Here is a 14,825-nt window from a genome sequence, read left to right as displayed (position 1 = left end):
GTCCTTTGTTAGAGACGGCCGAATACAGAGAGGCACAACATTCGCGTTCGCCGCAATAATCCAATTAGGACCGTCAGTTTGACCACCACTAAACGAACCCTCACACATGGTGGTCGTCACATCTCAGTATTCTTACAGACTGAATCGAGAAATGACCTTGCCAGAAGCGCGGCACACCGGATACAGGATCCAATCAATCGCAACCGGCGACTTCTTCGTGTAACATCGCGCTTACGAGTCTCAATTGAAATATCAGAAAGTGATGAGGTTCTTTGGCTCCTTGTTCCCTTTAGCTGCGGGACCAGTCGGTGAAGTTGCGGCGAGGTAGTCTCTTTCCAAATATTTACGAGAACCCCAAGAAGGCAGGTGTCAACCCTGTAGGCGTCAGCGAAATGACAAGACCATCGTCGTCCTACCGTCGCTACCAACAATAATGGCAGCCCAAACACATTGATTTTGCCACTTTCCCCTCAAACCTACGTCGAACCTCCAACTTCACCTTGCCAAGCAGCTGACAACAGAACCGTGGAACTAAGGCCAGACTATTTATCCTCCACTGTAGCACGATAGTGTCTCATTCGCCAGCATACGAGCCAGCCTGCCTCATGCAAACTAACCACTAATATATTACAGCACGACGACACCACACAGCACGAATCGCAACACCTTTCCCTCCCACCCCCAACTTACTCAGTAATCAATTCCATCAGATAAGCTAAACTCCCATCAGTTCTCGTCTCGCCTGGATATCCCGACCTTTCGAGCACCATCCAAAACACCGGACCAGCGCATAATGCTCGATGGTTTGCAAGCTTGCCGTGGCAGACGAACACGAACCAACCAAATCCTTCATCATCGGACGGCAGATGGACACCATCACTCTCTACCCGACCCTGCCACCAGTTGACTCGGGCCACTGCCGATGGCCGGAACACGAACGACAAGCCATCTAGGTTCACGACTCGTCAGCCTGTCGACTGCATCGCATCATTCTCACCCGATGATTCCGGCCCAGACCCATCCATCTATCTACTCGAGGTGCCTTCTGACCGTCTCTTCACGACTCGTCACAAAATACTCGCCGTCAAGTCATGCTCACCTTGCAAACATCAACCTCTCGCAGCCGGTGACCGTCATCGCCCCGATCCGACCCTCCGATCACCAACTCCCCGCGGAAAACGTAAGAACACAGTCAGCACCGCGGTCCAGAGTCCTGTCAATCCTCACATGTGAGCTTACTATGTACAGCACATGCGCCGTCAGTCCCCGCCACCCGCCTTGATTCTTCAACAGACAAACCCACCCACCAACAACACCAACCCCTGCCCCCTGTAGTGTACCCTGTCCAATACCTTCCTTCACCTATCGACTACCAACAAGCACCTGCCTAACGATTTAACCCATCTTACGTACACCAAATCAACATCCAAATAAGCATTCTTCAACAAGCACCAATGACATAATTTTACCCCTCCATGCCATCGCATCGTATCCGTACCCCCCTCCAAAATCCGATAGCCGAGTCATGTCACCTCTCCACCTCCACTTGAGCAGCCCGCACATCGGCATCCCCACCCCGAGCACGACAACATCGGCCGCCGGCCGACCACCGCTCCCAACACACCGCATTCTTCACCTCCCCTCCTCCGACAAACCCCCAAAATCCGAGCGACGCCGTCGCAATCGCGAACAAAAGCATCGCTGCCAGAAACGGCCTAAGCGGCCCGCCCGCCACGTGGGAGCACGCCCGACGCGCAACCCGAGTCATTGTCTGCCCTCCGGCCCCCGTGCTAAACGGCGTAGGCCGCCCAAACCGCGGCCCTAGCGCCGCTGGATGGCCTCGGAGGAGCAAAAGACGACCGCCTCAAAAAAATAGAACGGTGTCGTCTCCTCCAGTGCGGGTTCTATATTGGGGCCTCAAACCCGCTCCGTCCCCTGATCCTCCCGCAGGACCGGGCGAAATGTGAGGCGGAAGAAGGCACTATCATGGAAGACTAGCCGGCCTCATTACTTGCTTTTGCTTTCGCAATCCAGTCTAAGAAGCGGATGCCAAACACACCGACGTGGGAAAGGCCCTGGCATCGTCATCGTCGTCGTCGCACCCGCATGAGTCTAGAATGCTCTCCAGAGACCCGGACGGAAGGTCCTTCACCGCAACCCCCCGGATCATCTCACCTCATCTCACCTCAGGTAATGTAATCAACTCACCCCATCATTCACCGACAGCCAACCTTTTCCAGAGACTATCGCTCCCGTGACATGTTCCCACGTGCGCCGCACACCATCATCATCCTCTAGCCGAGGTGACAACCCATCCAATACGCCCTCAAAACAGCTAACACTACTACCATCATCACACCCACTCAAAATCACAAAGTGAACCACGACCCCCATTCCATCCGCAAACACATCGAATCGCATGGACATAATCAACAATAATACCCCAAAATGTAACCCCAGCAAGCGGAACAAACCTCACACCCCCAACCTCGACCCCCAGCCCAATCAGTCCCCCCATCCCCGATCGACATGCAATACATCCAACACCCATTCCAAAATCCCGACTGAATCAAATCACACCAAACCAGAACAACACACACACCACACCCCAGGGAAAGATCAACCTGCGTGCGCATCGGCATACCTAGTTCAGCTGTACATCGCCCATCACCGTTTTTACCGCCCCCAACCCCCTTCTCAAAGAAACGAAATGCAAGGCCCTGACTCCAGTGTAAATCCATCCGCCTGCCTGCCTAACCAGATCCCGCACCAGGAAAAACAAGGAATCACCTCCCCTAAAATCCCCAACTGCAGACCGATCTACACCCAACCCACCACACCACACCACCAACCACTCGTGACAGGGCAAAAACAACCGCATTGTCCCCAGACAAACATTTACAATCCCATGCCAAACAGTGTCTCTGTCTCTGTCTTCTCTTCCAAAAAAAGATACATGCGCAATTGCAATGCCAAATCCGCACATTTTACACCCACTCATCTTCCATCCCATTGGCCGCCCAGACAAAAGACAAGAGCAAAATCAAGGTCGGCTTGCAGTACAGTACCAACCACCCGACCCCGATTCCAAATGATCATCATCAGCAACCACCACCACCCCTCAAATTGTGTGTATGTGTATGTAAACCACCCACCAAATCGAACCGCTCCCGTATCCCGGAGCTCACTCCGAGCCCAGCCCGCCTACCTTGACCCCCCACCACCGTACCACCCAGCCCGCAAGCCCCTACAACTCTGTCCAGCCTGCCCCTCCTCTAGCTGCTGCTCCGCGGGATCTGCGTGGGTTACCTCACTTTACCCGGCAGCACACAGCACCACATGCACCGGACACACTGACAACAGAACCCCACACCCAACTGTGGTGCAGTGCAGTGTTCCCGCCCCAATCACCCACCACACAAAAAATAAAATCTCACGATGGGGAACCACAGAGACAGGCAGTCAAATTGTGAAACCCAGATAGAATGCTAAACGAGAAACCACCTCTCTCTTTCTCGAGGGAATAGATTCGGAAGGGCGGTCTACAAAGCGCCCGACGGGACAAAACATCCAAAATAACGCCCCTTCCCCCGCCGCAGCCAATCCCCCTTCCCGTTCCTCTATTGTGAGTCATGATCAAAGACAATTGTTTCCCCAAGCTTTCGACCAATTTGAAATACACACACACATACATAGAGAGACAGACAACAGTCAGTCCAATGATGCCGTGCCCAAAACAATGTTTCCCCTACACCGCCCCTTGTTCCAATCTTCGTGCGTCCATGCGGGATATCGTCAGCCGTCCGAGATTCTTTTTTTGGTATCCTCCTCTTCCTTCCGGTCCCCGCCTCCGCACCCTCGTAAAAAAGAAAAAAGAAAGCATCATTCGTGCCACCCGGGGGAAATGCTGGGGAATCCAAAAAAAAAAAAAAAAAAAAAAATAAAAAAAAACAAGGACNAAAAAAAAAAAAAAAAAAAAAAAAACATGAAATAGAACAAGGACGATCGTGATTGGAGAAAAATAGAAACGTCAAAAGATGCAGAAGAAAAAAAGCCCCCAAATTCGGACAGTGAACGCCAAATCGCCTTCGCCAGATGCTGCTGCTGGTCCCCTTCGTACGCCATGCAAATGCGGATTTCGTCGTTGTAGAAGCTTCGGCCCGCCAGGCCGATGATTGCCGATGCGCATGTCTGTCGGCAGAACTGTTGCTGTTGCTGGAGAGATGCAGATGAAATACAGAGCGGGAAAAACAAAAAGACCGTCGTTCGTGGGCGTCATATCCAGGGTAGGATCGCCACTCTCAGATGATAACGTCTCCCCGATCAGGAGCTGTGCAGAGCCCTGAAACCAGTCGCGATGAGACTGCGGGAGCTGTCCTTGGCATCTAATGGTCCGCTCCAGTAAAAGAGCCCCTGTCGAACGCTGTCAGCGACTTTGTAACCTTTATTGCAGTTTACGGTCAGGCACATTACCCCCAAGCTCTTTGATTTGCAGAAAGCCGCCTTCATCTTTACCGTGTCGGGGTTGTCGTACGTCACGAAACCGCCGTCGGCCCCCACGCATTGAGCTGCAATGTGCTTCTTGTCCAACACCTCCTTCGTCCCGCGGCGCGGCAGCTGGTTGTAGTCGAACGTGCCGTTGTCCCCGCCAACCCCTTTGAATTTCTGTCCCGGTCCGGCGGCGTGCAGGAAGCTGCGTCCGTAGAGAGGGATGCCGAGGAGGATCTTCTGCGAGGGGAACCCCTGAGAGACGAGATACTGCACCGCCGAGGCTCCCGAGCTCTCATCCTTGCTCAGTGCGTAGAGTTGAGCGTGGTGGCCACTCCGATGCGTCCACGAGCCTGAAAAGTCGTAAGCCATCAGGTTGATGAAGTCGAGGTAGTCGGCCGTCCGTCGCAAGTCGATGTACTGAAGGACCGCCCTCCCTGCTGGCAAAGCGGCGGTGAGGAGGTAGTGGCTTTCCGGCATATGAAGGCGAACGGCTGCTATCAAGGCGAGAAAGTGGTGGCCTTGTTGGGGATCGCAAGGATACTCCCAGACGACTGGCGAAGAGTGGTGAGCTTCACCTCTCACGCTGCAGAAATAGGCAAAACTTACTATCAATGCCGTCCAAGCCAGATGCGTCCACCAAACCTCTCGCAGACCGAGCAAAGTTGTCTCTGTACAACGTATTCGCGGCGACCGAGGGGAAGACTGCTGCCGAACTACCGCCGCCGATGGATAAGATAACCTGCAAGTGCGGATGCTTCTGCTTTAGGTGCATGAGAGATCCCAGACCGCCTTGCACGCCATCAACTGGTGCGCGGGCATCGGCCCACTCGTCGCTGAGCTACAGTCCGCTGGTTAGCCCAGTTGTCATGCGAGCTGAATTTTGAGAGACTCACAAAGACACCGCCGTCCGGCGACACGTTCGCAAAGGCGTAATACACGTGGTTGATACACCCGTAGTTCATCGCGCCAGGCGTATCCCCTTGGTAGATCCGTTCGTTGGGGAAGTAGACGGCGTTGGTGTACATAACGTTCGAGATGCTAGTCGTTCTGCGCGACTTGCGCGACGATGATGAGGAACTCATTCTGACTCTCGTTGCCATGAAGTGCCGCGTGATGGCGTACAATCTGAAAAGTTTGAACAGAAGAGAAGCAACTCAAAGAGTTAGTGCGAGAAGGGGATGGTGGTAAGGACAGTATATGAAGGAAAGGACTTGGACCCAAAGCTGCATGCTGGAGCAATGAGCTGGTCGGTCAGGCAGCAAGCGCGAACCTCTGTGGCCCCAAACAGCATCGAGGTTGTCCTATATATTTGGCTAGACACCACAGTGCAGCAGAGACAAGAAGATACGACGGTGAGCGAACGTGGGTAGGGTAGCATACACTTAAGGTCTTGTCCGAGGCGGTGGAGACGACGGGTATCAAAATTACAAGAGGGTCCAGGATACCATCGATGCCATGATGCATGACATAATTGGGCTGGGGGTGGAAGAGGAATCATGGGGGGGTGCGTCTCCAGAAGATGCGGTTGCGCTGCGCTTGCAGGGGTGGAGTGATGGTATTGAGACTTTTGTCAAGTCATATATGAGAGATCTCGAAGAGAGGAAGAGAAGGATGTGCGGGAAAGGCGTAGGACGAGCAACGAGAGTGCCACTGTGCCTGTGCCACCTAGCTGGCGTGTACCAGACAGAGATTCGGAAACCGGGGAGACACAGACAGGCTACAAATAGAGCAGGATGGGCAAAATGATGGGAGAAGGGCCGCAACAAGATTACAAGGCCTCGTGGTCGGGCGTGGCCGTCCTTCTGGTACCGTTATTTAGATTGCCTAGCTTGCCCATCCTGATTCTGCTGCCCGTGAGCTAGTTAGTTCGGCGCGAGTCTGTTCTCAACTTCTCTGTCTGAATCCAGCCGTCGGCGACGACCGCCGACCCTTGGCGGCAGTTGACGATCAGGGTTGCAGGGAACAGGAATGATCCCTGCACGCCGCACCGCTACTTTCGCTCCTCTTCCTTTTCTTTTGTTCGTCCACCTTTTTTCTGCATCTTCCGAATGATTTCTCCACGCCTGGCCGGCCGTGCATGCAGGTCTTCGCGACGAGGTAGGCAGGGAGCAGGCATTCATTCTCTGGCCAGTGTTCCTGTTTGTGTCGATATGTGCTGGTGATGCTGCTTCAAGACGTGGACACTGTGATTGCCAGCCGCAATTCGTGTCTGTTGTTCACCGACCAATGTAAATGAATCTGTTGGGTCTGCGGCTGCAAGAGACGAATTATCCTGGACGATACGCCGTGGTCTGTACTGCAACGGCACCCTCGGTGCATACAGTGTTTGCTGTTCATTAGACGTCAGCCAGTCAAAATCCGGCGCAGAAGGACCTGTTTACTCCGATGAAGGTCGTCCAATTGGCCTTGAACGAAGATAATTGACCAACTTCAGCACGCGTGCGTCAAAAGAGTCGGACCGGTCTCCCGGATATCTAGCAGGAGCAGTTTTGCAGCGACCTGTTTCCCCGTATTATGACGATCCGAGGATGAAAGGAGCAGGTGAATTATGTCCGAGGGATGCAGGCCTACAAGGCTCGGTATACATCAAACCAGCCACAATGCGACGGTGGGAAATGATGGTTCTCTGAAAGGTGCTTGTGGCTTTGGGCTTTTGACAAGCACGTCCCCTTCTCGACGGGGAAGCTGAATAGAAGAATCCGCCGGGTGAGAATTCGCGGCCGCGGCGGTCTGACCTCCAGCAGTTGGTTTGAAGTCGTCGCTAATGGTCGGCGCTAGGCGTCGTGGGAAAAGAAAGCGTACCTGGAGAATCCACGAGGTTCCTTCCAGGCTAAGATGGGACGACACACAGCTGCCCGAGAAGCAGGAATTCTGCACTGCATTGCCAAACTCTAAAGCAACCTTCAGCTCTGCGCTGGCGAATGCGGGCTTGGTCTGGTATTCGAACGCTGTTGGTTGTGTTGTCGTTTGCATTCCCAACCTCGTGGGATCAGCTGTAGCTTGTCGGTCGAGCAAGCGGCTGTTGTACTTTACAGCCAATTTGAGTTGAACGTTACAGACAGTGCTCATCACACTGACGTGAAAATTGTGGATCGATAGGCGAGTGACATGCACTGAGACCCTCATCCGTCCACCCTTTGAGCGGCACAGCGGTATCTGGTGCTTTGGAACGGGTAGATCCCAGCTGATGCGCTGGGAAACTGGGTAAAAATAATGAATCACACACGGACACGCAAGGAGCAGCGTCTTCAGGCGGTGAAGTCGAGCGCAGAACAAGCCGGGCTGGGCAAAACATGTCGAGCGAGTCCAAACAAGGTATCCGTACGTGGACGAGATATAGACGGCCGTCTCAGTCGTAGGGTTGACCAGTAGCATAGCCATGCGACTCAGTGGCAGGGAACTGTCCAGTGAGCAGACATGTAGCGGCAGCTTGGCTGCGCGGGGGCCCACCCAAACGATGGAAACAGCCGACTGACACAGAGGGTCGGGTGGAGGAGATGGTTGCAGGTGACTGCATGCCACGCTGGCAGCACATAGTTGTACATGAAGCGGCCCTGAGGCCTGGGAAATCCGACGATTTGGGAGCATGAGGTCATTGACCGAGGGCCGTCGAGTTGGGTATTGATGAATAGCTGTCGGTCTGCGTGGCGTGACGGTGAAGATGCATTGTAGTATTGTTGGCGCATTGTTCGTTGAGATGCTGAGTTGTCCCGTGATATGTTGGGCCATCTCTTGTCTCTGGATACGTGGAGGCAGAGCGGGTGGTTTTTTTCGCCTCGCCGTCTCGGTCGCATCGGCCCACGAGAAAGAGAGAAGATCCATGGGTGTCCCATACTGACTAAGGCAGGTCGATCAACGATGTCAAGCCGAGAGAGAATACTCGAGCAATGATGGGCTCTATGGCTCCGTGGTGTGTCCGTGGGCATCCATCTCATCCCGCGTGGGCACGCCGCACCCTGCCAGTTCTGTAGGCTGTACGTACGAAGATATGCGGGCGTGCTCCGTATGTAAGTAACTTGCAGTAGTCGGTTCCGATGATTGGGCGCAGGCGATGGCTAAGTGAAAAAAACCCCAGCAAAGTCTAGTCAGTCAGGGTCGATACGCATGGCATGGCATCCTCCTGACTTCTCTGGCTTCCGCATCGGAGCGAGTGATGCGACGTTTTGGAGGGGTCGCGATGCTTGAAAATAGAATTGACTTTTTCCTAGGTACAAGGCAACGGCAGTCTTTGGACTGCTTGGGAGGTCGAGAAACGTGGGAGAAACGCGCTAGAACAGCCACGTCGCGCGAAGAAGAGATGAAGGGACGGGCGAGAGATTGGCGGGAGAGCAACAACAATAGGCGTTGATGACCTGGGTCGGCAGCCGTTGGTCGGATTTGTGCCTTGATGAAGCAAACAAAGTCCGGTCGAGAAGTGCGGGGTCAGTCCTGTTGAGCAGAAAAAAGTCGGACACGGTATGAAAGAAAAGACCCATCAACGGAGCGGAGACGGCTTCTGAGGGGAGGGGCAGCTGCGTGGTGGTGGGTTGAAGAAGCCGAATCCGGCCCCAGATGCAATGGAAGGGAAAAAGAAAAGAAGAAGAAGAAGCGGAAGTGCATGTCATTCTGCAGCCTTGGCGAGCTAGGGATCCGTAAGGTACCTTAGGTGCTGTAGTGTTCACTGTCAACGGAACTGAGTGAACCCTGAGGTGGGAATGCCAAAAGAACGTGGGCCCTTTCCTGCCCGACTGAGCTATCTTCCATTTTCTGCAAGTCCCCTGCCACACTAAGGCAAGTGCGAGGGCTCCTTCTTTCCTCCAGTGTGCCCGCAAACCGAGGATGGAAGGAGTGGATGGGGATATTCCTTCTGTTAGAAGAAAGGCAAAAGGAGTGGAAGGATTGAACACTGTGAAGGGGAAGCACCTACCTACCTTACTGACGGAAGGTAAGACGGTCTTGTTGAGAACGCAACTACCTTGTCTAAGGCACTTTGGGAAAGTGATTGCAAAATCCGTGCCTTCCAAGTCAAATGATTGAGATTCAGGAAATTACCTACCAAGGTAGGTAGTGATTGATGATGTCTTCCCCAAGGCAGGCAACGCGCCAAATCTCTCTCCATAGGTAGTAGCGAGACCGCAGTTAACTACTTATTGTACGCACCTGTGTTCTGTGTACGTTGCGGCCCGTCCTCACAGACATCCATCCCACTTTCCCTGCCCGTGGTCCCTCGCCGTCCATGGCCCCTCCCCGTCACCCACGTACCTACCTACCTACGGCCCGGCCGAAGAACGGGAGGGGTCGTTCAGGGACTTCCCGCGGCCAACCCCTCCGACCCGTCGTGGGATGCTGCCTTGGCGAGGATCGGCCCTGTCAAGTTTTCTCCCTCCCACCACTGGACCCGTGCACATATGCAGCGGCAAACACAACATCACACGCTCATCCCGGGCGCATGTTGGATGATTGTGAGTGTGCCTCAGCTTCAGAGAGGTGAAAATGACCTTTCAAGACATGGCATCGACGATTGGCGTCCTCCGCGCGGAGAAGTAGAAAGCACTCACGATCTACAAGAACCAAGTCCCCCTTTGTTTTGATACAGCCTTCCAGCCTCCTCTAACGCTCGGTGCTTATTCTTCCCAAACGTATCCAACACGCTGCAGTTGTAATCTACGGAAACAGATGCCACACTTGGCGAGGCAATCGTCCAACGTCGCTCGACCTGCCAAAGCGGAGTACAATCCCTGTCTACGTTTGATTCACCAACCAATCTCTGATCTCGGTCGATCCTGTCGTTGACCAGCAACCAATTGTGTCGGCCAGCATGTTGGAGCATTGCCTGATGTTGGTTCTCGTTCCGAGACTCCTTGTCGTTATATGGGCCCGTCGGTTTGGTCGCAAAGATGACAGGACAGGACAGCAAGACAATCGAACTGGCTTGATTCCCCACGATGTTTTCCCCCCTTCCCCTCTCACCATCTCTCCTCACCTTTGGCGAGGCACAATTCCAACCTTGAATGCCCTTTCAACCAAGTCCAATATCTACCCCGAGCCATCCCACCATAGTTCCACTCCGTGCCGTGTCAATCCCGTCAAAGAATCTCGCAACAGGCTAGTTTCCCCTCATTGGCTGCAGTTGCAAACTAACTAATCCTCCGTAGAACAGGGATACCCTCGCTTGGGCTCTGATACAAATCTTTGAGAGCAAACCGTGGACCTTCAAAGCACTCGCAAATATGTCCGCTGCTGACGCTCAGGCTCCTCAGCATCCCGCCGGCGCCATCGAAGCTGCAGATGAGCCCGTCGACCCGAGTGAATTTGATCCTGTTGAGTGGGACCGATCTTCCGCCGATTCGGCCTCACTCACCTCCAGTGTCCTCGATCACGAGTACGAGAATGGGCGTCGCTTTCACAGATTTCGACACGGTCGCTACCCAATGCCCAATGATGAGGACGAGCAGTCTCGTGAGGACACGAAGCATACTCTGATGCTTGAGCTACTTGTTAGTACCGACTCATCATATGCTTGACTGCGTCTGCGCCTCTAGAGCTGATGTTCCCCCATTCAGGACGGGCGTCTGTTTCTCGCTCCCCTTGGAGATGACCCTCAAAAGATTATAGACATTGGTACCGGTACCGGTGAGTCCACTCCGTTGAAGAGAAACCTGGTGCTCCTCGACGTCTGACAAGATCAACATAGGCAAGTGGGCAATCGAAGGTATTTCCTGGTGAATCGATCCACAAGGCCCATACGCTAATTCGTACGTGACAGTCGGCGACCTCTATCCAGGTGCATCTGTAATGGGGATTGATCTATCACCCATTCAACCTTCCTGGGCCCCTCCAAATGTGAAGTTCTTTGTGGACGATGCCGAGGATGAGTGGCTGAACGGCGACGATTACGACTTTGTCCATTTCCGTTCCGTAGCCCCGGCTCTCAGGAAGCTCGACTTCGTTCTGGAAGAAGCTTACAAGTGAGCTTTGCAACTAGATGACGCTACCCTGCTGCTAACGAAGTGTGTAGCCACATGAAACCCGGTGGTTGGATCGAGTTTCAAGAGTTGCACGGCCAGATCCATTGTGACGATGGCACTATGGCGGACGACGATAAACTTAAGGCATTCTACGAGCTCGTCGTCGAAGCCTTCCAGAATCTTGGCATGGACTTTCACAAGGCGCGGGACCTCCGTCCACACCTCGAAGCTGCTGGTTTCAAGAACATTCAGTGCGAGATAAAAAAGCTTCCTATAGGAACCTGGCCTAAAGATGGCCTCCAGCGTGTCATTGGAGAGTATTCGCGGCAGGCGATTAGTCTGGCGGCACCGGCATTCGCCGGTAAGCCATTTGAAGCAATGGGAATCTCGAAGGTAGATTCCCAAGTGTGGTGCGCAACCGTCAAGAAGGACATGGAGGACCTCAGCAAGCACCGTTACTACAACATGTTCTTCTGGTACGCTCAGAAGCCTAAGGATGCCCCCGTGCGGGACGACGGAGCCGGCTCATCAGGAGAGGATGACGCTTGATTGCCCAGGTCTAAGTAAATCATGTTGTAAACACGGTTGCAACAAGCCGACGGACGATGTCAATATACAAAACTTGAGGTCGAGATGATCCCCGAACAGTACAACGGTGGGGCCGTGGTGAATCGGTCAACTACCAGGACGACCAGTTTGAGGATTCATACTAGGCCAAATGAAATTTTCGTTCCACATTGGAAATGATACAGCTTGCATGCTGAATGTGCAGTGCGAAGCGTCCCAATTCTGACCATGTCTGCTTGACTATGTTGGTGAGAGCGTGGAAGCTGGTATCTGAGATGTGCAACTTCCAAGCAAGCCCCACAAGAGCTCCGGAGTGACGGTTCATAGTGATTGCTGACTAATTTTATGGGGTGATTCGCGGAAGCTTCTCGGAGTCGATGCGCGCTTGCGCATCGCAAGCTTGACCTTCCTACATCTTCAACCAAGCAACTCAAACCACAGGCAAGGCGTAAGAGTTCACCCAACCACAACTACCCACTTTCATCACTGTGAATTTCACGCAATTATGCTCCCTTGAACTCTAACTTCCACCCTCACAAAACCACCACGCGACATTAACAAATCAAACCGATCGCATCTCCCATTGTAAAAACCAGCGACAACCTCACCCGCGTCACCCAACAGCTCCGCGGAGCTCCCTCCACCTCTCCAACAATGGCAGCTGTAGCCCGCCCGGAGGCGAACCAGATCCTCACCCACGCCCCGCAAGCGACGACCTTCTCCTTCACCCCCTTCCTCCGCCAGACCTACCGCCACGAGCTCTCCTCCGACCGCCCGCCATGCAAGTCCTTCCTCGCGGGCCACTGCCCCCTCGGCGCCTCCTGCCCAGACCGCCACGCTTCCTCGCCATCCTCTTCCAACAATAACTCCGGCGGCGGCGGCGGCGGGCCCTCGCTGGTCTGCAAGCACTGGCTGCGCGGCCTCTGCAAGAAGGGCGAGAGCTGCGAGTTCCTGCACGAGTACAACCTGCGCAAGATGCCCGAGTGCAACTTCTTCATGCGCAACGGCTACTGCTCCAACGGCGAGGAGTGCCTGTACCTGCACATCGACCCGCAGTCGAAGCTGCCGCCGTGCCCGCACTACGACAAGGGCTTCTGCCCGCTGGGCCCGCGCTGCAGCAAGAAACACGTCCGCCGGAAGCTGTGCGTCTACTACCTCGTCGGCTTCTGTCCCGAGGGCCCCGGGTGCAAGTTCGGCGCGCACCCGCGCTGGAGGACGGACCTGGAGAAGCCGAGCGTCAAGGTTGAGGGCGAGGACGAGAAGAAGGACGGCGAGCGCGAGGACGGCGAGGCGATGCCGATGCAGAGGGAGCAGCGGATGAGGGATATGCACGAGGACCGCGGCCACGGGGACCGGAGGCACGGCCGCGGAGGAGGCAAGTGGCGCGATCGCGGGAACAGGAGGTTTCGTGGGCGTGGTGGTCACTGAGAGGAGCGGCACTGGGTTTCACAAATGGGGAAGGGTATGGGAGAAGGTGTGTATTACAGAGCATTTTTACGGCTTTCCTGCGTGGTACGGCTTGCGACTGCGCTTGGCTTAATGATACCAAAAGTTTATGAATCATGGAGTTCTTCGACAAAATTGATGAGCCTGGAAAGGAAGGACTTGCGATTGCAGTTTGTCGAAGTCGATGCTACTACACTGCAAATTCAGAACGCAATGGTTGGCTCAATTATGCCTGGAAGAACTTGTTGCATCATCATCATTCACAAGAAAAAAAAACCTCAACACTACAAGTTTGCTCCAATGTATGGAAGTTTCGTCAATGATTTGAAGAAGCGGAAATTCATCCGTCCGCCAAACGAAAAAAGAAATCGAGTATGACAGGACTCGAACCTGCAACCACGGCCAACTTGGTAATGAGTACCGGAAGACCGCACGCTAGCCATTGCGCCACATACCCAGTCGATGACTTGCTAGGCCAAAAGTCAGCTTGAGTAGTGTGGGTCTTAGGCGGGTTTGCGTACCCACGAGAAAACATGCGACGAACCCCAGATTTGTAAATGGGCGCATGCAATACCCTGCATTAAGGCATGGCAGTTTCACCGCAAAAAAGAAAAAAAAAACTAAACTCGCTTTTACGCTTACGCTATTGGTGCTGTCCGTTTAAGTGACGTTCGAGTTCAGCCAGCCGATGGCTCTCAGTCAGATCGCCGCTAGATCCGTCGGGTCAACAGCGATGAGGAGCGTCTTGCATTACTCGAAACAACAAGAGTATCTTCAAAACTTCACTTCTTCCGAATTTCATCTCGAACAGAGCCAGGGCTTCTGCAGCCTCCAGCAGAGACAGTTTGGGTGCTGAAAGACCTCCCCTCTGGGCAACGGACGACATCATGTTCTCGAATAGGGCCGAGATCTGGAAAAAGGTGGTTAGGGAAGATCAAGGACGCTTTTTGGCTCCAGGCTCGAAGATACCAGTTGTTACGAGGTGCATAGATGCGGTTTTATGCCGTAATCGATGTCAACGCCCAGAGCCCAATCTGCTTTTCCTTCGAGCATTATAAATAAGTTTTTGGATTTGACAGCTTCATGCTATGCCAGCCAGAAGAGAAAAATAGCAAAGCCGATATACATATGTTGGCTGGCCGCAACCTAGCCAACATGAAGCACTGGTTGAGCTCTGATCCGGACAGTGCTTACGGGCTGGTACCTGACGCAGTACGTGACAGGAGCGAAGAGCCGTGGGAGAAATGAAGGATATTCAACCTTCCGTAGCCTGGCTCGGTGAGTTGTAAATCAGACTTCTGGGGCGTCTTCGGTCCCTGAAAGCAAGAAAATGTGCACAAAATTGAACCTGAAAGAGATCTGATAAATTGTCTG

The 14,825-nt window shown here is 53.7% G+C and overlaps 3 protein-coding genes across 3 annotated transcripts; 2 read left to right on the top strand and 1 right to left on the bottom strand.

Annotated features, from left to right (window-relative positions):
• Positions 1-4,323: 4,323 nt before the first annotated feature.
• On the bottom strand, positions 4,324-5,573 carry GCG54_00013548 (Endochitinase B1; the record flags this gene model as incomplete). Its single annotated transcript, XM_045413400.1, has 3 exons — positions 4,324-5,042; positions 5,098-5,329; positions 5,385-5,573. The coding sequence occupies 3 exons, from the start codon at positions 5,571-5,573 to the stop codon at positions 4,324-4,326; spliced, it is 1,140 nt and encodes a 379-aa protein (XP_045265034.1).
• Positions 5,574-10,625: 5,052 nt separating this feature from the next.
• Positions 10,626-11,987, top strand: GCG54_00013547 (Secondary metabolism regulator laeA; the record flags this gene model as incomplete). The annotated part of the gene is made up of 4 exons (XM_045413399.1): positions 10,626-10,967; positions 11,034-11,103; positions 11,237-11,438; positions 11,489-11,987. Coding segments are annotated over 4 exons (1,113 nt in total), but the record flags the coding sequence as incomplete, so codon positions are not given.
• Positions 11,988-12,659: 672 nt separating this feature from the next.
• GCG54_00013546 (mRNA 3'-end-processing protein YTH1) lies at positions 12,660-13,433 on the top strand (the record flags this gene model as incomplete). Its single annotated transcript, XM_045413398.1, has 1 exon — positions 12,660-13,433. The coding sequence occupies one exon, from the start codon at positions 12,660-12,662 to the stop codon at positions 13,431-13,433; it is 774 nt and encodes a 257-aa protein (XP_045265032.1).
• Between the last annotated feature and the right edge of the window lie 1,392 nt (positions 13,434-14,825).

The sequence above is a fragment of the Colletotrichum gloeosporioides genome (assembly GCF_011800055.1).
Source record: "Colletotrichum gloeosporioides strain Lc1 chromosome Unknown consensus_38, whole genome shotgun sequence".
Taxonomy (NCBI): Eukaryota; Fungi; Ascomycota; class Sordariomycetes; order Glomerellales; family Glomerellaceae; genus Colletotrichum; species Colletotrichum gloeosporioides.
The sequence above is the reverse complement of the archived record's forward strand: the minus strand, read 5'-3'. Positions and strand labels throughout refer to the sequence as shown.